The sequence below is a fragment of the Marmota flaviventris genome, chromosome 14, assembly GCF_047511675.1.
Source record: "Marmota flaviventris isolate mMarFla1 chromosome 14, mMarFla1.hap1, whole genome shotgun sequence".
Taxonomy (NCBI): Eukaryota; Metazoa; Chordata; class Mammalia; order Rodentia; family Sciuridae; genus Marmota; species Marmota flaviventris.
In genome coordinates, this window is record NC_092511.1 from 18,610,567 (window position 1) to 18,635,813 (window position 25,247).

Consider the following 25,247-nt stretch of genomic DNA (forward strand, 5'->3'; position numbering starts at 1 on the left):
TTCTTTGTATATTTTATTTTCATTGTCACGAGAATTCATTTAACAAGATTTGAGAGAAACAGTGATTTATCCTTATTCACTCATTCAGCACCTTTTTATTCTTTATCTAGGGCTCCATGGACATGGAAGGATCCAGACAGAAATGAACCCTGCCTTAATGGAACTTATATTCACATTTGTGGGGGTGTGAGGATAGTTAGAAGCATGATTGAGTTCAGTGGTACAGAGGAGAGTTCTAAGTTGCTTTGCTAGTGAGACCATGTCCCTGGTCAAGGCAGGTTTCCTTGTGAAAGAGATGGTATTTTAGGTGACATTTGCAGGATAGTGCAGAAGTAGCTCAGTGAAGCGTGAGGATAGTTCAGAAAAACAGCGTTATGAAGGCCTAGAAACAGGAAGGAGCTCCAGAGAACTGGTTTTTAAATTGTTAGTGTTTTGAGCTCTCATAAACATGTTATTACAATTCTGTCAGCTGATAAACTAGAAAGGAATTGAAGTCAGCCTTTGGCTCCAGGAGGAACACACGCTAGGTTTGGGAACCTCATTTGGAAATTGTACCAGCTGAGCTATGGCCTCTTCCATAACTGGCCCTGTCCAACCAGAAGTACAGGCTTCTATTTCTTCACAATCAACTGTAGCTGATAACTATTAAGAAAATTAAGAGGAAATGAATTTTCACTGTAACAATTTCTAAAATCCTTTATGTACATTATTCTCAATCCTCCACAGAATTTGAGAGAGTTGTAAAGACAAAACAATCTCAACACAGTTATGACACCAGCATCACCGCTGATCAGTGGAATTGGGACTCAAAGCCACATCTTCTGATTCCAAATTCTGGATTCATTATCCTAGATTATATGATTTAGGAATAATTTTGAGTCTGCAGAGTTTAATATCATTGTGTTACGTTAAGCAGTGCTTTCTTATGTGAGGTAAGTTATTAAATACAGCTTTGAAAAGAGGGGATCTAATCCTTCTCTGGAAGCAGTCAGAGCCTGCTCTTGGGCAGCCTCAGTTAAATGAAGGCTGATCTTTGGCATGTGGTCAGCAGGGTATCCCACTATAGTTTGGGCGAGAAATTCTGTCTTTCCATATTTAAACGGAATGAAAAGGGGCCTCCAATGAGATCAGTGTAATATCTTTAGCCTAAAAGAATTTTAGAAGATAAGGTTCCCTATGGGGCAGGTATAAGAACAGCTGACAGGTCTGGGAATGTAGCTCAAAGCTAGAGAGCTTGCCGTGCATGTGCCGTGTACAAGGCCCTGGGTTCAGTCCTCAGCAACACACACACGGATGCTTTTCATGAGGCAGAGTAATTGTAGCGTCTACAATTCTTCCTAAGATATAAGGTTTCTTGAGTCATACTTGGGGGTATTCACTTTTCTCTGGCTCTTGATCTTCTGCAGACAAGAAACTTTCTCCTATGCTGTGGAGTTTAGCTATGGTGTAACTATATGTGCTTGTGTGCAAGCTCTAGTCATTTGTACAACCAGCAGAAGCAAGCAGTGCCTATAGGTATCCATAGCAACCTGGAGACATTGGTTTGAGAACAGAAGAAATAAAATGTTAAAAGGAATATTCAATGAGGAATATTCTCCTATGAGATTTATCTTGGTTCCAGTGTCCAAGGATCCTAAGATGCAGAATAAAGAAAAAAAAATTCCAGGCCAGAGTAATCTATTGTTGGTCCGTTGATACAATACAGACTGTGACAGGCAGTATGAGCAGTGTAGAGCTGGTGCTTCTCTCCCACAATGGAGATTCCACATCAAACAAAACACTTTTTCATTTCTACTCTACCAGGCAATGTACTAGGCAAATACCCACTTATGTGCTAATAATTTCTTGTATTTGTCTAGTCTTTCACATATATTTAGTTACTTTCACATTATTTGATCTACAAAGTCTCATAAATCAATAAGAGTAGATTACTTTACAGATGGTGAAACTGAAGCTCAGATGTGTGGTTAGATGGCTGGAAATCCTGGCCGAAAGGGTCAATCCTTGGGCTTTGGGATGAAACCCACCTCTGTTTCTACTGCACAATACAACTACTAGAGATGAAAGCACTGTTAGTAACACATAAAACTGGAAATCCAAGCCCACTGCAGCACACATTTGTAACCTCAGCAACTCACTAGGCTGAGGCAGGAGGATTGCAGGTTCAAGGCCAACTTAGGGAGTCCCTGTCTCAAAAAAAAAAAAGTTGGAATGTTGCTGGGGATGTCCTTGGAACTTAAGTTCCATAGATGCATGTCAGGGTTTTTTGTTTGTTTGTTTGATTCCAAGGATTGAGCCCAGGGGCACTTAACCAGAAAGCCACATCCCCAACCCTTATTTTCATGTTTTATTTTGAGACAGGGTCTTGTTAAATTGCTTAGGACCTCACTAAGTTGCTGAGGCTGGCTTTGAACTTGCCATCCTCCTGCCTCAGCCTCTGGAGCTGCTGGAATTACAGGCATGTGCCAACCCTGCCTGGCCAGGGTTTTCATTTTGAAAATAAAACTGGGCACAAATGAGTTTGAGTTTGTTTAGGTCTGAATATTACATGTGTATGTATATGCATTTTAAGTCCACTCTTCTAGCCAAGACGTCTTACAAGATGCAGTCCTAAACTTCCAACTGGTGAACACTACTATGTAGATTCTATCCTTTCAACCCCAGCTCCTCAAAATTAAGGCCCAAACCAATTAACTTATTTCCCCCAAAATGTGTACTTGGGTCCCTACCTGTTAGCAGTCATTTTCAACAACTTTCTTTTACTCATTTCACTCATCAAGAAGTTGAGTGCAACTCATTCTGCAAGAAGTTGTCCTTTGTAATGCCTCAAAGCCACATTCTTCTTTCCAGCCCTATTAATTACAGACCAAATCCAAAACTTAATTATTTCTACGTATGATTGCAGTAACCACCAGATCCAAACTATTAACAGGAAGACCTTTTACATACAGGAAAAAATGTCTTACCTGAGATTTCTTTCCTTAAGCCTAAAAAGTGGTCCAGTCTTAAATTCTGCTTTGTTTTTAAATCTAAAGTAATTATACACCTGCCTGAACTCAATTTTAAGCTGCAAACTACATATTCATTTTCTTTTTTAATTTGCAAAATTTTATAAAAATAAGCATTTTTAATTAGTTTTCATTTTAACATTCTTTGATGTTAGCAGATATATTTTAAGTGATAATTAGTAAGCTATAATGTAAATTTCAACCAAATCAAACTGAGAAAAAAACTCCCTATAGAACATACACTGAAGACTCATCATTTCAAAGCTTAGGCTTTCCACTATCACCCTTCCCTGGAGAATTTTCATTCAGGAAATGTTGAAGTAAATGTGAAAATAGAATAGAGTAATGAACCAGTTCTAGATTGTTAAATTAGTCTTCTTTTTGAGGAGTGGGAGACATTCTGGAAATTGAACTCAGCATGCTTTATCACTGAGCCACATTCCCAGCTTTTTTATCTTGATAGTTTCACTAAGTGTCCCAGGCTTGCCTTGAACTTGTAACCCTCCTGCCTCAGCCTCTTGAGTTGTGAGGATTACAGGTGTGCACCACTGTTAAATCAGTCTTTAATATTATTTGTATAACCTGAAAGAGATGACCAGTCATTTTGTCAATTTCTAGCTCAAAAATAAGTTGTGGTTAGCCTTTCTGGGAATCTTTAGATTTAAGAATTTCTCTTATGAAAGTATTATAATACTTACTTTAAACAATTAATTTTACAGTAATTTAACAGCAGTGACAGAACATATGTTAACCTACTCTTTACCAGATATTGTTCTAGGCTCTGGCGCTACACCAATGAAGAAAAAGAAATCCCTGTCCTCATGGTGTTTGCATTCTAATGAAGGTTGATTGACAGACAAGCAAATAATGTAGTGTCTCAGATGGCAAGTGCTGTGGAGAAAAATTAAGTAGGGAAGGAGGAACAGGAGGACTGGAGAGGAGTTGTCACAGGAAAGGCCTTCCAAGAAGTGACAACCTATAGGAGGTGAAATAGGAGCCATGGCAATATGGAGAAGAGCTTTCTGGGCAGAGGTGCAAAGGTCTTGAGGTGGGAGCAGAATGAAGGAGGAGAATAATAGATGATGAGTCAAAGAGGTCAATAAGGGCCAACGATCAGAAAGGACCTTGTAGACCAATATAAATTTTGACTTTTATTCTTGGATAGAGAGCTACTGGGAGATTTTTAGGGAAATGACAACTTTTACCTGGGTTTTTGTTGCTTGTTTTAATTTGTCCTAATTATATGTGACAGCAGAATGCATTTTGACACATCGTACACAAATGAAGCACAACTTCTCCTTCCTCTGGCTGAACATGATGCAGAGAGTCACACCAGTAGTGTAATTATACATGTATATAGGGGCATCTAGGTTGGTTCCATAGTTTAGCTATTATGAATTGAGCTGCTGTAAACATTGATGTGGCTGTGTCACTATAGTATGCTGATTTTAAGTCCTTTAGTTATAAACTGAGGAGTGGGACAGCTGGGTCAAATGGTTTACCCGGGTTCTGACAGGATCACTCTTGCTTTTGTGTTGAGCTAGGACCTAGTTGTAGAGAAGGCAGTGCAGAAGCAAGGAAACCTGTTAGGAAGCATTCAGTCGTCCAGGTAAAAGATGATGGCTTGGACCAAGGTGGTAGCAGTGGAAATCACGAGAGGTGGTCAAATTCTGGATATATTTTGAAGGTACAAACAACCATATTTACTGATATACCAGATGTAGGATGTGAGAGAATATTTGAATAAGAATGACTCCTAGGTTTGGGGCCTGAGGAACTGAAAGGATGGAATTGTCACTCACAGAAAAGGGAAAGAAAGCAGGTTTGATTCATTTTCTGTCCTAAGTTTGAAATTCCTATGAGACATCCAAGTGATTTCAGATCTGAAATCTCAGATGATTGTGGCTGAAGATAGAAATTTGGAAGTCATCAGCATGTTTTTGGTCCCAGAGACTGAAAGATGACTAGAACCCGAGTCTCTTAACTAGGCCATCTCTCTCTCATTAAATAATAATCTCAAGTAGGGTTTATTCCAGGAACAAAGATGATTCCATATTTGAAGTCTAGCAATGCCATTTGCCATAGTGACAACAGAGCAAAAGACACGATTATTTCAGTAGATGCAGAAAAGCTATTTGATTTTTTAAAATACCCACTTATAAATTTTCTTTTAAATTTGTTGAACCTGTGCTAGAAAGGAAACTCCTTAATCTGATGCAGAGTATTTGCTGAAACTCTCAATAAATAATACACCTAACAGTGAAGGTCTAAAAGCACTCCCACTAAAGTCAATAGCTAGTCAATAGAAGTCTCTTAGGACTTCTGTTACTGTACTAGGGGTCCTAGCCAATGAATTAAGATGAGAAAAGCAAGAATGAAGACTGCATTGAAAGACACTAAATTGTCCGTAGTGCTTCCATAGGGTATTGTTTAAATTATTCCCATAATAATCCTGTGGAATTAGTCACAGGTAAGGAATCTGAGGCAAAATTGCATAGTCATTGAGTAACAACAGAGTTGAGCCTTAGCCTAGAGTCTTCTGGGATTGTCACTTGCTTTGCTCTTTGTTTGTATCATAAAGTAACACCATATTTCTTATGGTTCAATTTTCATTATTGCAGCCACATCATCAGTCTTGTGCCTTGATAAAGTCGTGTAACCTCCTTACTGCAGTCCCAGCTTTCCTCCTCTTCCCAGCAAATACATCTTGCACATGTTGCAAGATCAGTCCTCTTCTGTTGTGTGCACTTCTTCAGAATTCCTTACATCCATTGTTGGGAAGGAGGTAAAATGCTTTATCCCCACTTTCAATGTTGTGTTTCTTTGCAGAGGGAGCTTAATTGACATAATGCTTTAGATCGCTGCTCCACCTACCCCTTCCTCAGGGAGGGTAAAAGGATAAATCCTTCTGATTCATATTTCTCAATTGAATAGAACCAGTCTATCAAGGATTGATAGGTTGAATGTAGGGGATCTGTTCTCTTTACCCTTACTTTATCCATAGGACCAGTAGGAAGCACAACTTTATGAGAGTATCTGCTCTGTGTACTAACATTTTCCCTTGGGACAGGGAATTTGCAAGCCCATTGGGGCCATCACATAAAGCTATATCTTCTAATTGATGATAAAAGTGATGTTTTGTTTCTCTGCTTTTTGTCTCATTTCTCAAGAACCTAGGTTCAGCCAGGCACAGTGGCACATGCCTGTAATCCCAGTGACTTGGAAGGCTGAGGTAGGAGGATAGCAAGTTCAAAGTCAGCCTCAGCAACTTAACAAGACCCTGTATCAAAAGGAGAGAGTGGTTAAGCGCCCTGGGTTCAATCCCTAGTACCAAAAATAAATAAATAAAATAAAGCCCCAAAGCACACAAACAACCCTAGGTTCAGAACTTGGGCACCACTTATTTGGCCCTTGCAAAACCCCCACAGCTACAATCCAGCCTTAGGCCAGCATTCAAAACCTACCACATCCAGATCTTGGAGAAGGAGAATCTGGGGCTGTGCTGAGCTTGACCTCAGAGGACAGCTAAAATGATCATAGCCAGGAGTGATGCTTCTCAGCCATTTTTCCTCACTAACACCTTCCCATCAGGAACAATAGCTCCATATTACTAAAACTCTCACCCAGGAAGCAGAAAGGGGTGCACACCCCAGGACAGCATCTCAGAGCCTTGTAGTCTAACAGAGGCGGCTTTTCCTAGGCCCCTGTAGGGGAGGCCCCTGCATTCCGTCAGCACTGTGAGTGAGCCGTGACCTAAGTTTGGATCCTGACTTCCAACATTCAGAACCTCAATTCTGTCAGCTCACCCAGTGATAATGGGGCTCTAGTCACACAACTAACAGTCACGGGAGGCTGATTTATAATCCAGAATGTCAATTAACCAGTTTCAAATGACAGCTACAGCTTTCCTATGCTTGAACTACCAGTGACCCCTTTCCAAACCACCCTCTAAACTAGTATCTGGGTGGGGGGCAGACCAAATTAGTAACCAACTGTGAGAAGGTAAGAAAACTGAACTGATAAAAGACCTAGTTTCTAATCCCAGTTTTGCCACTGACTGTGATCTTGGGCAAGTCAAAGTTTTTTCCAAATCTGTAAACTCTGAAACAAGACTGCATGCATCACACAATTCTCAGAATTGAGTAGAATGGAAGCACTTTGTTAATTATAAAATGTTTTTCAAATATAAGAAACTTACCAGAGCATAGAAGATTCTTTTCAAGGATATATCATCTATCCTCTGGCTTACAGTATCATCTTTTCTCTACTGGAGAATATATCACTTTTTGTGACCTTAGCCCATGGGGCAGATGTATAGTATACTTAGGTCCACATTTCTTCACTTCTGATGAGCAAATTATACAAACTTATTGTTTGCCTTTTAGGTTGGTTACCTTGGGGGGCTCAACTTCTTCCAGGTAGTAGCAGAGTTTCTGATTCAATGGGTCTTCAGTGGGACCTGAGAGTTGGCATTTCTAACAAGATCAATGATGCTAATCCAAGGGACCATACCACCATTTGAGGACCACTGGTCTAGTAATAGTCTAAGCTGATAGTAATAAGAAAATCCGTTGCTCCCTACTTCTTTCTCTCACTCACCTGCCTGCCTGACCTTTCCCCACGTTGGCCGAAGTTTATGGCATTTGTGCTCAGATCCCTGCTTTAGAGATTTGCTTGAGTAGTATCCGCATGTGTGCAGACACTCATCTCTCTTCTTTTATCACTATGTTTTACTGAAGAATTCAGAATTATCAAATTTAAAACAAATTTTTTTAAAGATGCAGTGTCAATTGGAAATTTTCCTAATTGGCTTGAATGGAAATATCAGGGAATGCTTGAAGATCTGTGGATGGCAACACTCCCAGACAGCAAAAAGGGAATTAGACAACTGGCTTATTTGATTGAGAGCTCTTTGAGGGTGGCTCTTTGGGGTGGTGTCTCATGTAACTTCCTACACTTAGGCTGTAGCACCAAGTGCCCTGGCACTGTCACAGGATTTGCATAAATCAATGCATTTAATCCACACAGCTCTACTATAAATCTCTATTTTGCAGATGAGAAAATTGGGCTCAGGGAAGTTGAATGGTTTGCCAAAATTCATTGAACTTGAAAGAATGGGAGACATATGTGGACTCAGGCAGTTTAACAGCCTGTGTTCCTCCCACTATGGTAAGCCATTTAATACATTGCACAGTAAGTATATTCAATGTTATGAAGGATTATATGCCTCCCAATTCATAGGAAAAAAAATCAACAGGTGTGATCAATGTCAACTTTCTTCCTCCTCCAATCTATGAACAGCTATACCCTCCCCTACTATGAATTTATGAACAGCTATACCCTCCCCTACTGTCTTTCCTGCAGAAAAAAATTCCCCTCTTTCTCAATTCAAGTCCAGTTCTTCCCTATATCCTTGACCCACCTCTCACCACTTTCTCTGGATTTTTTTTTTTTTTTTCCGGTACCAAGGATTGAAGCAAGAAACGCTTAAACACTGAGCACATCCCCAAGCCCTTTTTTAAATTTTATTTTTGAGACAGGGTTTTGCTAAGTTGCTTAGGGCCTCACTAAGTTGCTGAGGCTAGCCAGAAACTTACAAGGCTCAGCCTCTCAAGTTGCTGGGATTATAGGAGTGTGCCACTAAGCCCAGCATCTTTGGACTTGTTTTATCAATTATTTTACTTAATAACTATAATGTCTCCTCTTGTTTAAGCCAACTTTTGCATACTGTGACCAAAATAACTGACAAGAACAACTGAGAGGAGGAAGTTTATTTAGGGCTCACAATTTCTGTGTCCCTGTACAAAGATAGCTGACTCTAATTCTCTGGGCCCAAAGTGAGGCAACACATCAAGGGGAAAAGACCCAATAGAGGAAAGTGGCTCAACTCATGGCAGGGTCAGGAAGCAGAGAGGGTAGGGGGAACAGGCCACAAGATGCACCCTTCTGGGGCATGCCCCAGTGACCCACTTCCTCCAGCCACGCCCCTCTTACCTACAGTTACTACCAGTCAGCCCATTCAAACCAGGATGAACTGATTAGGTTATAGCTATCTTAATCTAATAATTTTATCTCTGAATATTACTGCATTAACAGGAGACGTTAGGAGACACAACATAACCAAACCATAACACCTTTCCTTAACCCCCTTCTCTTTATCTACCAACTTACTCAAACATTAAAGAAAATTCCCTGATGGGACCTAACATTCACCTTCCCAGTCCCCAATCATCATCCTCTTTTCCCTTTCAAAGTTCTTAAAAGGACAGTCCCCAGTTCTTACCTCCCCTCCCATTCTTGTCTCAGCAGATCAATCTGATTTCCATCCTCAGTATGCTATTTAAGCTGCTTTCACTGAATTTGCCAATACAATCCTAATTGTTAAGTTTTCAGTTGCTATTTAATGAAATTTTGTCACTTTTAGCACTCTCTCCTGGGGTTGGCTCTGCCCTTGGCACTCTACCAGTTCTCCCTGGGAGACCTCATTCACTCAGGTGACTACTTTTTTAAAGGAAAATCTTCGTAGCTAATGTCCTAGTAGAATATTACCTAGGGGATATATAATTCTTTGTGTAATCATCTGTATCTGTCTTCACATGAGATGCTTAGCTTCCTGAGGGCAATAACTCTTTTCATGCTATGGTTTGTGTAAGTGGCCCTCAAAGGTCCATAAGTTAAAGGCTCAGTCCCTAGGGTGGCCCCATGAGACGTGGTCCAACCTTTCAGAGATGGGGCCTAGTGGGAGGTCTTTAAGTCATTTGGGGTGTGCCCTTAAAGGGGAAGCGTGGGACCCCAGCCTCCTTCTCATTCTCTTGCTTCCTGACATGAGGCAACCAGTTTGCTTCACCACTTGTTCCCCACCTTTGCATCTAGTACCCCCACCAGAATTTCAAAGCAGTAAATCAGCCAGTCTTGGACTAGAACTTTCAAACCTGTAAGCCGAAATAAGCCTTTTATCTTTATAAGTTAACAATCTCAGGGGGAACTGGTTCAAACACTCATTTAATATTTTCAGCTCTTAGTATAGCTGCCACAGCAGATATTCAGCGTTTCTGTTGAATACATTACCCTATGAACTTTGCTTCATGATGTTCAAGTGATTTCTGTAGATGTGTCCAAATGTTTATATCAATATTTTAAACACTGTACAGTGTTATAGGTGTATAGGGAAAAGAACAATCACTTTTGGCTGAATAGGACTTCAGGAAGGTGATAGCACTTGAGCTGCAAATAATTTAAGTGAAATCCAGAAGTGGAAAAGGGAGGGGAAGAAAAGTCACATTCTATTCCCAGACTAGAGACTGGAGAAGAGCAACTAGAGTAACTGTTGAAACACAGAGTATGGATAAGGGAAGAGAATATTCAACTAAAAAGAAGGTGGGGAATATAAATGGGGAGAGCTGAAGGCTAAACTAAGGAGTTCCAGCATTATTCCATGGCCACGCAGTAGCCTCTATTGAACAGATACCAAGATACACTGGAGGTAGTCAGATAAGTGGGCCACTCTGATAAGCAAAACAGCCTAATACAGAGTGGTAGCAACACATGAATTATAAGAAAATAGCTATAGTACATGACAAATTTCATCAAATGTAATAAATGTGTGTGTATTTAAACTTTTTTGATATTGAAATACATCTTACAAGTCATTTGCATGTCTTGTTTTTTGGGTGGGTAGGGGGTCCTGGGGATTGAAACCAGGGATGCTCTACTACTGAGCTACATCCCCAGCTTTTTTAAAATCTCTTAAATTTTGAGACAAGGTCTTGTTAAGTTCCTGAGGCTGGCCTAGAACTTACAACCTGCTTCAACCTCCCAAACTGCTGGGATTACAAGCATGTACCACTGTGCCCCATTGGTAGCATTTCTTAACAATACATAAAACAATGCCTCTTCTTAAAGTTGATGTTGTCTTAAAAATATAAATATAGATAGGAATAAGAAATAAAGAATTCAAAGGCAAAGTTTTAAATCTGGGTAATTAGAAGAACTCAAAGACAGATGCAGGAGTACACAACAGTAATCCCAGCTACTTGGAAGCTGAGGCAAGAGGATTGCAAGTTGGAGATCAGCCTGGGAAATTTAGTGAGACACTGTCTCAAAATTTAAAAAGCTCAGTGTTAAGAGTGCCATTGGATTTAATCCCCTACTGTAAGGGGCGGGGTGGGGGAACTCCATTATTCATAACAAAAAAGTGAGTGAGTTTCCTCAATTCCTTATACCAGAGTCAAACTAAATCTATTTGGACAATGGCCCATAGGTAATATTGCTGTTCATTATTATTACTTTCCTTATTTGCTAATAATAGGAGGAAGTACTTATTAATGACAACTTTAATTCGAACATGTGTGGGATTCTCAAGAAACCACAACTGAAGAGTAAGCTGAGAGTAAAAGGAGTACATGATGCTCAGGGATGAATGGAATTCTATTTCTGGCCCAGCTGATATTCAACCATATCAAAGCAGCCGTCATTTGAACAATCGGAACTTTTTCAAATACTGGTTCACTTCTTCTTTGGGGTATGGTCGGAGTGCAATGCAAGTGGCAATATTCTCTGGCTGCTCAAGCCACAGCATGTGGTCAATGTTCTTCTGTTGCAGGGTCTCAGCCAGCTCCTTTAGGGTGGTCTCATCTGGAGCCTACAAGGAATAGAACACATAGCACAGATTGAGCAGCTCATTTAGAAAATGTCAAAAGCCCACAAATACGAGGGTGTGTGTGTATTTCTCTTAACTAAAACTGGAGCAAGAGTTTCATTCTCTGGATTGCCATTCACTCTCTGCAGGACTTAGATAAGTGGCTGGGGAGGTGAGAGGCAGGGAGAAACCTAATAGTCCTATTAACAAAATGGAGATTTTTCTCTTTCCTCTTGAGATGTTTTAAGTATGCCCCATACATTTTCTAGCTCCCCTACAATTGGTATTCACAACAGCCATCCCTAATTCTTTGGCCAGCTAGGACTTTAAGAGCTAATTACTGGAAGGATTTCTAAAATTACATACACCTTCCTTCTCCAATCCCACCAGGCCCAAAGCCTAGAAATTTTCCTTCTGCTGGGACAGCTCCCACTTTTTTTTTTTTTTTTAATGAAAGGGAAAATAAACTATTCCCTAACACCTTTCTAAAATTATTTCTGGGTCATCCCTATCACCCACTTCAAAAATCCCATGCTGCATCCCATTGCAGGAAGTATTAAAACTATAACTCAGAAAATTAGTGTATAATTATGCATAAGACACATTTTTTGCCTATGAAGGCAGACGTCACTAAGATAACTGGAGGCTTCTTTTATCAAGTTAGTGAATGCTAGGATTGTCACTCATCTGGCTAAGGCCTTCAGGTAAAGCCATGCTAGAGGCACTAATGCCACCTCCCCCTCCCCACCTTGTGGCTCTGGGCAGCAGCATAGTATAATAGGTAAGTCTCTGGAATCAGACTGCTGGACTTCAAACTCTTGCTTTACCAACTATTGCTTGTGTGAACTTGAATAAGTTATGTGACTCAGCAGGGCCTCTGTTTCTCCTTTGTGAAAAAGAGATGATAATGCTTCCTAGCGATAATGAGAATTCAGTGAAATTAGGCTTAGACCTGTAACTGGCACATAATAAACACCAATAGATATACTAAATCTTGACAATGGCTTATATTTCATTGGTCCTTAAAGCGACTGGAGCACTACAATTTAATCAGAAATGACTCCTAAGTCCATTTCTTTATTCATGGCTAACAACTTTGGAATCATCAAATAGATGTCTATTAGTTTCCTTTGGGCTTCAGATGTCTTGTCTGAGGAATGGGAGTCTTGAACCAGATTTCTGGAAGCCGTTTTTGTATAAAAAAGAATCTAAACGAAAAGAATCTGTCTGCTTCTTTTCTGAGTACTCAGAGTTCCAAGACATTTTCGTAAAGACTACTGCTTGCTGCTTCACTACCTAACAGCCTATCTCTCTCTCTCTCTCTCTTTTTTCTTGAAAGATACTGTCTTTGTCAGCCATCCATGAAGGAAACTATCCCACCCCTCCACTCCAGGGTTCTGTTCTGTTCTTTTTTTTTTAAGCACTTTTTTTCTCATTACAAGATATTGATGTAGAAAATTTAAAAATATAGAGAAACATAAGGAAATAACCAAAATCCCACCATCTAGTGAATATTTAGATGTACTTCCTTTCAAAATTAAAATCATTCTGTGTATATAACTCAACTAGCTTCATATCAATTGCATTCATATGCCATTAAATACACTTCAAACATGATTTCAGCTGTTTATATAATAATACTTTATAAGGGCACAAATTAACCAAGTCTAGCACTAGAAATTTATTATTTCTACATTTTTCACCAGTACAAAGTGCTCCTTTGAAAATCTCTGCTCAAAGCTATAAGAATATCTAGGGGAATAACATTCTGGACCAAGAGAAGAACAAATACAAAAGCCACAAAGCTGAAATATGCCACGTTGAAAATTATGTATAAAGAGACACAAATGAAGTTAAAAGGGCCAGAAAGGAGACTGCATTGATAGCAAAGGGAGAAAATGAAGGAATTGTGGACTAGAGTGTTAGAGAAGATTATACTGTCACAAAATATCTGAGATAATCACCTTAAAAAGAGGAAAGATTAACTTTGGCTTATAGTTTTGGAAGTTTCAGTCTATGGCCAATTTACCCTATTGCTTTTGGGCTTATGGTGAGGAGAATGTAGCAGGGAAAGCTGCTCACCTCATGAAGTAAAAATTAGGAAGAGGAGGTGTCCGGGTCTCAGTATCCCCTTTAAGGACACATCCCCATGACCTAAAGGCTCCCATGAGGTCCTATCCCTTAAAGTTTCTACTATCTCCCAGTACACAAAACAGGACCAAACCTTCAATTCAGAGGCCGTTAGGGGACATTTAAGGAAGCTCAAACTATAGCAGAGATTTTAAGAAATTGTCAGATTCTATTATAATCTGAAATTAGAAGCAACATGATTTCTGATTAGTCGGAAATGAGGTATGGGAGAAAAATGTGTCAACATTGATAATTTCAAGGTTTTGAACCTGAATACTTGAAAGATAGATGAAGTGGTCATTAACTGAGAGTGAAAATTCTGGGTAACACTGGTTTGGGGGAAGAGAAAGTGACTTGAAGATCACAGAATGACTTCTAGAAGACAAGGAAAACGCTTCATGTATTCCTGTTTACATCTCTGTCAGCATCTTAATTAGCCTACAATAAGGTACTAAAAACTATTGAATAAATCAGGGAATGTATAATCCTAAAAAAAAAAAAAAAATTCTGCTCAAAGCTATTTGGTTGCACCTGTTTTTTTGTTTTGTTTTTAAGAGATACAGGGCTTCCAGCAGAACTGCGAGTCAAAGGGTAAGTAAGATCTGTTTGGCTATCTAGACCTTACCGCTGTTTTTCAAGGTGTGCGGATTTACACCCTCGGTGTATTTCCGATACTAGGTTCAACTGATGCTATTCAAACATCTATTTACAAATAGTGTGGTGTCACACCTAGGTAAATGCATACTTCACTTTACTTCTGTATCCAAAGCGAAAAGGAAATTTTGTGTCCACATCCCTTCTGAGTTGGTTACCTAGGCGGCATTACATCTGAGGACAGCTATACAAGGCTGGCCAGTGCGGACGCAGAAAGGCGAATGCACAAGTAGGCAGGAAAGGACTCGCTCCGCCATTCTCCCTTGGAGGCGTTTCCGCAGGCCCCACCAGTTTCCGGTGAGACCAGAAGGGTGCGGAGCCGTTCTTACTAACGAGCGAGATGTCCACTCTTCACAAACCAGAGGATGTGAAGGTGCAAGGGAGAGCTCCTCGTGTAACAACCCAAGTCCCAAAACCTTTTCCAAAATCTAAAAGTTAGAAATTCCTCCGCACTCAGACCACACCGACCCCACAGAGTTAGGCCTCAAGACCACACCCACTTCCGGTCTCGGCGTCCTCAAAGTCCCTCCCTTGGCCTGGGTGCCTCACCTCGAGAACCACTTTACGCATGCGCCCCAGCTCGCGAAGGTAAGCCGTGGTGTGCGGGTGGTCGCGGTGAAGGTGTAATGCTGCGGTAGCTGCATGACAAGCCTGCGCTACCAGTGCGCCCGCTGGCCAGGAGAACGGAGCCTGCGATAGATCTTTTCGAAGCACCAAGTATTGTACCAGGATCTGCGGCTCCGCCCCAGAGGACGCCATCTTCCTAACAACCTGAGCGGCCAGGCCTGTTCCCCGGTGCATCCTGGGATCCGGGAGGGGCCCTGAGCGCTGCCATGTTTTTGTACGGAAGGAGCGCAAAGCACGCTGGGACTGACGCTGGTGTTTGAAGGCGGGACGGCGGGAATTCTCTTCCCAGACTTTGGTGAGGAAGAGAGGAAGGTGAATGGAAGGCCTGTGGACCCCCTGGCAGGTAACTAGGGTGTGGACTTTAAAAAGCTCCCGGGCTGGGCCTGAGGGCCCGCGCCCTGGGGGCGGGGAGGTGAGTCCCTCGGGGACTAGTGGGTTTTTTTCGGAGCCCAGAGGGCGAGTCCAAACGGGCATGGGTCTGACTTGTTGCTGTTTTTCTTCTATCATTAAGGACTTCATTAGACTTCACTGGAAAACTTCATAGGAAAACAGGAATTTGAGGAGGAGATGGAGCGCGCACACACTTTATGTCAAGACGGTGTGTCCACAGGAGGTATTTAAAATTCGCTTTTGTCCCCTTAGTGCTGCTGCCTCAGGTAACCCACACGCTGAAAGCCTTTTCCTTCCTATAACTGGTGTGTGCAGTCCTGCTTAGGGTTAGAATGGTGAAAGCAGCTAATGTCGAAGATTCCAAAGAACAGCAGCCAAGAACAGGAAAAAGAATTACTTGGTGTTTCTAGGCGCCTCCTTCTGAAACTGATAGGTTGCGTTGATGATATACCAGTGTTTACATACAGAGTCGCAGCTGTAGCCAGTGAGATCTCTTTCCAGATTGGTTTTGTTTTGTTTTTAATGCATTACTTCTGAGGGGAAATCAGTGTGGTGCTGTGAATGGATGTTGCTTAGACCTGTATTTTATGTCTGGTTCTGCTTTTATAGAGTTTGCGGCCTCGAGTGAGTTACTGTATAGTTTTCTTCCTCAATTTCTTCATCTGGAACATGGAGATGAATAGTAGCATTGTTGTGTTGGTTGTGGATGTTATATACATACTTTTTTACATGCTGTATAAGTAAAGCATCTAGCACAAATGTCTTAATATGTAAGCAATGTTCAACAAATACTTTATTTTGGAGTTGATTGCCATTATGAAACAATGAACTTTAATACATGAGTGCTTAGTCTTTTGGATACTGAAATTTGCCTCTCTGTTTCTGTCCAGAAGTGAGGTTGCTTTAACTGTCCTCTTTAATACCCAGTAGTATTTGTGAGCAATTCTTGTTATTGTGCTTTTCTAGTTCTGTGCTATTTTTTAGAGCTTCAAGTGTGTCTTGACTCTTAAGGAGTATGCAGTTTTTGAGAAAGTCAGGTGATTTTAGTATCCTTGTTTTCCTCTGAGTCCTTACTATCATAGATGACTGAAAGCCATACTCAGAAAGCTTATGCTGAGACTTTAGATAATAAACAGTCTTTGGGTTAAGATTAATTGTTACTTCAAAACTAAAAATAAGTTTGGTGACACATGCTACAATTAGAAGTCTCTAGTCTAGGCCTAATTTTGTTTCTTTCAAAATAAGTGTTGATAGGGGCTGGGGATGTGGCTCAAGCAGTAGCGTGCTTGCCTGGCATGCGTGCGGCCCGGGTTCGATCCTCAGCACCACATACAAACAAAGATGTTGTGTTCGCCGAAAACTAAAAAATAAATATTAAAAATTCTCTCTCTCTCTCTCTCTTTAAAAAACAAAACAAAACAAAATAAGTGTTGATAAACTGGCATGTATACACAATGGAATATTACTCAGCAATAAAAGAGAATAAAACCATGCCATGTGCAGGTAAATGGATGGAGTTAGAGAAGATAATGCTAAGTGAAGTTAGCCAATCCCAAATAACCAAATGCCAAATGTTTTCTTTGATATAAGGAGGCTGAATCATAGTGATTTAGGGAGAGGGATTATGGGAGGAATAGAGGAACTCTAGATAGGGCAGAGGGGTTGGAGGGGAAGGGAGGGGGTATGGAGTTAGAATATGATGATCATTATTATCCAAAGTACATGTATGAAGACATGAATTGGTGTGAATATACTTTGTATACAACCAGAGATATGAAAAATTGTGCTCCATATGTGTAATAAGAATTGTAATGCATTCCGCCATAATATATAAATAAAAAATAATAATAAGTGATGATATGGAAGTTTTGGATCATCACCTAGACCAGTCAAAGGGTAATTCTATAATTTTTTTATTGTCTTTCCCAAATAATGTTTAAACATTTAGCTGTTACCCATACTGGTTTGGGCCCTCTGCTTGGTAATTTTACCACCTTTTTGCTAATGGAATGAGATCTGTGGAAGGAGTCAGTTGAGAGGAAATAGATACAGCAGAGAAAAGGGATAATATAATTTGAGGCTCCTGAGAAAACAAGAGGAGATAGGAGTCAATAAGTAATGGTAAGAAATACAAATGAAATATGGCTATTCTGTGTATTGTATTTTTATTTGTATCTCATGCTAGTTTTTCTTTTCAGTGGGATATATACCAACCATAAGGGAATCAGGGAGTCTATATGTCTAGTTGTTTTTTTTTTTTTTTTTTTTGGTTTTGGGGACCAAATTCAGGTCCTTGAGATGCCAGGCAAGTGCTCTACCATTGAGCTACATCCCCACACCTTTTTATTTTGAGACCGAGTCTTGATAAATTGCTGAGGTTAGCCTTGAACTTGCAATCCTCCTACCTCACCCTTCCAAGTAGTGGAATTATAGGCATGTACCATGAAGCCTAGGAAGATGTCTAGTCTTTATTGGATAAATGAATGAGATAAGTTTTTGGACTTTCTCCCTCAACGATTCTCATGTGTTTATATGCTTATGAACCCTACAACACAGATGTTGGATCTACTTCAGAAACCTAATTAAAATGAAGTATGGTAGTTAAAAAGTATAGACTTTGTGTAAGGGAGATTTCATCTAGACTGGTAAAACTGTTGAAGCATCCTTTTCCACAAAGAGATGTGCTTTTGTGATATTATGTAGGCCTAGATAACATACTGCTGGCTAGAAAACATGAAATAGATAAATCAGATTCTCTCTCTTGTTCTCTTTGAATAGTGACCTGGTAAGGAACTATTTTTATATCAGTGTCTAACCCAAAAGGTTGATCTTTGATTTTAGTTGTTAGATCCTCTAACAATTCAGCTGGCCACAAAGTTCTGGAAAAAAGAGACACCCTCTGTTCCTTCTTGAAGTGCTTGCTGTTGGTGGAAATAGAAAACCTTGTCTTCTTGTGAAATTCCCTTTTTACTTTCCTTAGGTGTTTTAGCCCACTTGGAAAGATTAGAGGCTCAGGCGAACAAATCCCGTAAAGAATCTGAAGAACTGCAGAGAGCTCAACCAGAGGAAAGTGCTCTTGAAACCAAGATTCACCAACTGAGGCACATTCGAGATAAACTAAGGGCTGAAGTGAAGCAACGACAAGCCAGAGTGAGTCGAAGGGTAATGTTGGCAGACTTTTTAGGGTATAAAGAATAGTAGTAATCCAAGTATTGACAAATTTGTATAATATGTTTTATTGTGATCTTACCATATTGTTTTCAGTCTTTAATGCTTCAAATGGTCAGATCTTTAGTTACAGCTGATTATCAACTACAGTTGTCAGGTAATTATGATGGGCCCAGCACATTCTTTATAACATTCCCCCATCCTTACAGACATCTAAGCCTCTTACCCCAATCTCAGCAGACTTGAGTCATTTGTATTTCTGACAGTAGTGCCATCTTTCTGTCACTCACACTCAAAATCTCACAGGAAACATCAACTCTTCCTTCTTGTCAATTTATTCTGTAGCCAAGGTCCAGTCGGCAAGACCTGTCAATTTTTCCTTTATGTGTCTTTATATTTACTCCCTTCATTGCCATAGCTCAAGTATTTTCCATATATGTAGTAGAATTTTATCTAGAATTGGACACTAGGATTACTGTAGTATGTGCTAGCTGGGGTCTCTTCTAGGACTTCTACTTTTCTAATCCTGTATATGTCACAAAACACCAAACTGTTCCTTGCCCAGGTACCATCAGTATGCCTCTGGGATGACATGGCTTTCATCTTTTTCTTGCCATTTCTCTTTCCCTCTCTCCCCTCCCCTTTCCTTAACTCCCTTTGCATTTTTCTTCTTAACTCCCTTCTCTCCTTTGTTTTTTTATTAAAATAAACTATACAAAGTGCACAAATAGGATGAATATTTTACAGAGTGAACACAACCAGTTATCTACCACACAGCTCAAAAGTGTAGAATTTTGTCAATACCCCAGAATTCTCCCTTTTGCCTCTTCCTAATCATTTCTTTGAAGTAACCACTATTCTGATTCCTGTCACCGATATCCGGTTTTACCTGTTTTTGAACTGTATCAACTCTTTTGTGTCTGACTTCTTTTACTAAATGTTGTGTCTGTGAGATTCATCTATTTGCATGAGTGGTAATTCTTTTTATTGCCATATAATAATCCTGTTTTATGAATATAGGACAGTTCACCTATTCTGTTGATACCGAATGGGTCATTTGGGTTGCTTCATTTTGGGATGATAATGAATATTGTTGCCATGAACATTCTTACTCCTTTCCTTTAGTATAAAAATACACACTTTTCTGTTAGGTGACACCTCGTAGAATTGCTGAGACATAGGGCATGTATTCTGCCAGTATTTGAAAACGCTGTGCCAGTTTCACATTTCCGAGTATAAGATTTCTGTTGCTTTGTATCTTTACCATAGGTTTTATCAGTTTTAAAATCTGTCATTCTGGTGGGAGTATCTCATTGTGGATTTAATTTGTATTTGCCTGATCACTTATGATTTTATATATAGAGAGTCCTCTGTATCCATGTGTTCCACATTTGTGGATTCACCCAGCCATGGTGGATCAGAAATGTTCAAGAAAAAAAATTGCATCCGTACTGAACATGTCCACACATTTTTTTTTTTTTTTTTTTTTTTGGTGGAGGGTGGTAGGGATTGAACCCAGGGGTATTTTACCACTGAGCTATGTTCCCAGCCATTTTTATTTTTTATTTTGTGACAGGATCTCTCTAAGTTACTGAGTTGTTGAGGGTGGCCTCAAACTGTGAACTGCCTGCTTCAGCCTTCCATGTCACTGGGATTACAGCATATGCCACTGTGCCCAGTCAGACTTTTCTTGCCATTATGGTATTCTCTAAATGATACAGTATAATAACTGTTATATAATGTTGCATATTTGTCATATTAAGTATTATAAGTAATCTAGAGGTGATTTAAAGCATGGCAGGAAGTTTGTACATTATATGCATATACTATGACATTTTATGTAAGGGACTTAAGCATCCGTAGATTTGGGTATCCAAAGGGGGTCTTAGAACCAGTCCCCTTTGGATACTAAGGTACAATTAAACACTAAAAATCTTCCATTGTGAAGTGTGCTTTTTCAGGCTTAAGTACATTTTTATTTGTTGTTATTAAATATAGAAGTCTTTACATATTTTTGATATGAGTTCTTCTTTGAGTATATATGTTAGAATTTTCCCTTGCACTGTGGCTTGCCTTTTTACTCTGTCATGGTGTCTCGTGATGAAAATACATTCTCTGTTTAATGAAATTCAGTTCAGGAATTATGTTTTGTGCTCTTTGTGTACTGTTTAATTTTTTTCTAGCTTATGATCAAGATGATATTCTGTGTTATATTCTTTATTTACTTATTTTTAAGAGAGAGAGAGAGAGAGAATTTTTTTTAATATATTTATTTTTTAGTTTTCGGCGGACACAACATCTTTGTATGTGGTGCTGAGGATCGAACCCAGGCCGCACGCATGCCAGGCGAGCGCACTACTGCTTGAGCCACATCCCCAGCCCTATATTCTTTATTTTAAGCTTTATTGTATCCTCTTTTGCTTTAGAATTACAGTCTACTTAGAGTAAATTTCTGTGTGCATTGTGTGGTAGAAGTCCTGCTGCTTTTCTTGTCTCCCCCCCCCCCCCATATGGATATCCAGTTCATCCAACACTTCTTGAAAAAACTTCTCTTACAGTAGGGTAGGGAAGTTGGGGAGCATGAGAGGAATAGATGAACTCTAGATAGGGCAGAGGGGTGGGAGGAAAAGGGAGGAGATAGGGGATTAGCAAGGATGGTGGAATGTGATAGACATCATTATCCAATGTACATAAGATGAAGACACAAATTGGTGTCAATATACTTTATATACAACCAGAGATATGAAAAATTGTGCTGTATACATGTAATAAGAATTGTAATGTGTGGGAGACCAACCTTGCACGTGACTGGGTCACACTCCCCAGCTGGGTGCTGAGGCACTCAGTCACAGAAATGTGGCAGAGCTTTCCCCACCCTTCTTGGGTTCGAGAGTTGGTGTCTGTTGTGCATGGGTGTGTCTTGCTACAGCCCATGGGTGAAGCTATTCTCACCTGTTCCTTTGTAATATAACCCCTGCCCTGTTTAGGATAGAATCTTCCATGGAAATGCCTTGTGTGTGTCCCCTTCTCTTACTGTGCCCTTGGGTATGGCCTACCCAGGTGTCAGTCAACTTACTGACAGTGGACATCATGAAGATAGATTCAGCCCCCTGAAACCTGACCCCTTGCCTCATTTGAATAGCTTCTCCTCAATAAAAAGGGTCAGCGCGTGCTCTCACTCTCTCTTCTTGCAGACCCTTAAGGTCAGAGGAGCCATCACAGCGACCCCAAAGAAAAAGGTATTTGTGTCTCTTGTGTGGTTATTTTGCACATCCCAATTAGCCCAATTTAACTGGAGCAACCCCTGAGCCTTTTAGTCTCGAACAGAAACCTGGCAGTAATGCAAAAAAAAAAAAAGAAAGAAAGAAAAGAAAAATAAAAAGACTTCTCATGGCCTGTTATATTCTATTTGTTCATCTTTGCCACAGCCAGAGGTTTATTTGCTATAAGTGTTGATACCCCATAGTACATGTTCTCTTGAGAATTATCTTGTCTCTTCTTGACTCCTGGGATTCTCCATAAATTTGAGAATCGATTGTCACTTTCAAAAATGAACCTCTTCATTTTTATTGTAATGATACTAAATCTATAGATCAGTTTGGGGAGAACTTGCCTCTTTACAGTACTTCATCTTCCAGTCAGTGTACATGGTATATCTTTCCATTTAATTTTAGTTGACTTTTCTCACTAATGTATAGTTTTATGTGTAGAGGTTTTAAACCTTATGTATTTGCAGGGATCAGCAGAATTTTCCTGTGTAGGGCCAGGTATTTTAGGTTTTGTGAGCCATACGATCTCTATGGCAGTTGTTTAGCTCTGCTGTTGTAGCATGAAAGACAGTATGAAAAATGGGTGTGGTGTTAGCCAGTGAAACTTTATTTATAAATCAAGCATCTGGCTGGGTTTCACCCATAAAATACACTTTTGATGACCCTGATATGGTATTATCTTTTAGAAGTTTTATTCCTAGTTGTATTATATAGAAATACATCTGATCTTATATATGGCAACTTTGCTAAATCCACATATTCTAATAGTTTTTCTTTCTAGTTTGGAGAATTTCTACATTTGGAATTATGTCATATGCAAACACTTATTTTATTTTTTCCTTTCTAATCCTTGGAACTTTTGTTTTTCTTGCCTAATCCACTGGCTACAATCTCTGCTATGTTGAATAGAGTCATGGGGTCAGTCTTTTTGCTTTAAATCTGTACCTTTTATCAAATTAAAGAAATATTCTGTATTTCTAATTTGCTGTTTTAATCCCATGATCAAGTATTTAATTTCATGACTTTTTTCTACTGTATATATTAAGGTGGTCCTATGACTTTGTCCTTTTTTAAAAAATACTTTTTGTTGTAGATGGACAGGATACTTCTGTTTATTTATTTATTTTTATGTGGTGCTGCTGAGGATTGAACCCAGTGCCTCACACATGCTAGGCAAGCACTCTGCCACTGAGCCACAACCCCAGCTTTGTCCTTTATTAATGTGTGAAATACACTAATTGATGTTTGAGAATCACCTGTACTTTCTTGGAATAAACCTAACTGGTTTGATGTATTATCATTTTTATATAATTCTAAGTTATATATTTTAAAAAAGTCCCATTTGCTAATAGGACTTTTACATCTAAATTCATGAGAGAGATTGCCCTTATTTTTTTCTGGGACTGGTGTCACAGAGAAGGTTGAGACATTTTTCTTCTTTTTCTATTCTCTGAAAGAGTTTATATAAAATTGGTGTTATTTTCCCTTAAAATTTTGTAAAAAATTCCCTGGTGGGCCTTTTCTGTGAGAAGCCTTTTAATTTCTTTGTCTTTTTTAATTGTAGTTGGACACAATTCCTTTATTTTATTTATTTATTTATTTATTTTTATGTGGTGCTGAGGATCGAACCCAGGCCCTTGCACATGCTAGGCAGGCACACTACCACTGAGCCACAACCCCAGCCGTAAGACTTTTAATTTCTGATTCAATTTAATTGATCAGTGTAAATCTATTAATTTATTTATAATTTATAATCTATTTCCTATTTCTTCTTAGGTCATTTTTGGTAAGTTGTGTTTTTCAAAGAATTTTTTCGTTCATTTAAATTCTCATATGTGTGAAACTTTTTTAAATATTTTTTTTAGTTGTAAATGGATCTTTCATTTTATGTATGTATGTATGTATTTATATGCCATGCTGAGGATAGAACCCAGGGCCTCATACAATGCCAGGCAAGTGCACTACCACTGAGCCACAACTCCAGCCCCTGAAACTTTTTTTTTTTAACAAGTAAAACAATCTAATTTTTTGTTCTGACATTAGTAATTTGGGCTCATTTCACTCTCTTCCCCCTTAGCTTTGTTATGTTTAATCACTTTTGTACCTTTTCGGGAATCAGCTTTCTGCTTTGTCATCTTTCTCTCTTCTCTATTTTCGCTCTACTTGCTCTGGCTTTAAGTTACTTTATTTTAGCTTCTTGGAAGCATACTTACTGTCTTCTTTCATAGTATTTAAGGTCATAAGTTTCCTGTTAAACACGGCCTCATCCCACAAGTTTTCTTATTTTCATTATCATTTCAACTTAAGACATTTAATTTTCCATTGTGATATCTTCTTTGGCCTGTGGGTTTTAGAAGTGTATTGCTTAATTTCCAGAACTTTGGGTATTTGTTAGTTATTTGTTTTAGTTCCAATTTACAGCTTAATTCTATTATGGTGAGAGAATATGACCCATCACATGATCAGTTTTGATAAATACTTCATGTATATTGAATATGGATTTTGCATTTGTTTTATACTATATTCTATATGTATCAAATGTGTTCATCATGTTTAAATTTGTTTTACTTTTTAAATTTATTTATTTATTTTTGGTTTTTTAGATATATATGATTGTAGAGTGCATATTGTACATGCATGGAGTATAATTTATTCTACTTAGGATTCCATTCTTATGGTTGTACATGATGTGGAGTTTCACTGTGGTATATTCATGTATGAACATAGGAAAGTTATGTCTGATTGATTCTACTGTCTTTCCTATTCTCATCCCCCCTCCAATGAACTTCTCTTGTTCCCTCTCCCCCTTATTGTGCCTAAGCATCCACATATCAGAGAAAATTTTTTGCCTTTGGTATTTTGGTATTGGCTTATTTCACTTAGCATGATAGTCTCCAGATCCATCCATTTACTAGCAAAAGTTATAAAGTCATTCTTTTTTTTACAGCTGAGTAATATTCCATTGTGTATATATACCACATTTTCTTTACATCCATTCATTTGTTGAAAGGCACCTAGGTTGGTTCCATACCTTAACTATTGTGAATTGAGTTGCTATGGACACTGGTGTGGCTGTGTCACTGTACTATGCTAATTTTAAGTCCCTGATACATACTGAAGAAGGGGATAACTGGGTCAATGGTAGTTCCATTCCAAGTTTTCTGAGGAATCTCCATATTGCTTTCCAGAGTGGTTGGGCCAATTTGCAGTCCCGCCAACAATATGTGGGTGTGCCTTTTCCCCCATGTCCTCGCCAACTTTTATTGTTAACTTGTATTCTTTTTTAAAAAATATATTTATTTTTTAGTGGTAGTTGGACACATTGCCATTATTTATTTATTTTTATGTGGTGCTGAGGATCAA

General features: G+C 39.1%; 2 protein-coding genes across 3 annotated transcripts in view; one reads left to right on the forward strand and one right to left on the reverse strand.

The window, feature by feature from the left end:
• Window positions 1-11,323: 11,323 nt before the first annotated feature.
• Window positions 11,324-15,231, reverse strand: Ptrhd1 (peptidyl-tRNA hydrolase domain containing 1). The gene is made up of 2 exons (XM_027933341.3): window positions 14,980-15,231; window positions 11,324-11,649 (listed from the first exon to the last, which is right to left on the reverse strand). The coding sequence occupies exons 1-2, from the start codon at window positions 15,229-15,231 to the stop codon at window positions 11,479-11,481; spliced, it is 423 nt and encodes a 140-aa protein (XP_027789142.1). The 3' UTR covers window positions 11,324-11,478.
• Window positions 15,232-15,249: 18 nt separating this feature from the next.
• Cenpo (centromere protein O) overlaps window positions 15,250-25,247 on the forward strand; it is a 29,571-nt gene continuing 19,573 nt past the window's right edge. For both annotated transcript variants that reach the window (XM_027933338.3, XM_027933340.3), the window contains exons 1-3: window positions 15,250-15,400; window positions 15,569-15,670; window positions 18,428-18,597. In XM_027933338.3, coding sequence (XP_027789139.1) covers window positions 15,625-15,670; window positions 18,428-18,597 — 216 coding nt within the window. In that variant the 5' untranslated portion in view covers window positions 15,250-15,400; window positions 15,569-15,624. The remainder of the gene's footprint in view (window positions 15,401-15,568; window positions 15,671-18,427; window positions 18,598-25,247) is intronic.

Bases quoted from the DNA above. Each gene is read 5' to 3' on its own strand.
- Ptrhd1 (XM_027933341.3), bottom strand. From the start codon at position 15,231: ATGCACCGGGGAACAGGCCTGGCCGCTCAGGTTGTTAGGAAGATGGCG. The intron at 11,650-14,979 runs GTGAGGCACCCA...TATTCCTTGTAG, and splicing joins TGCGTAAAGTGGTTCTCGAG to GCTCCAGATGAGACCACCCT.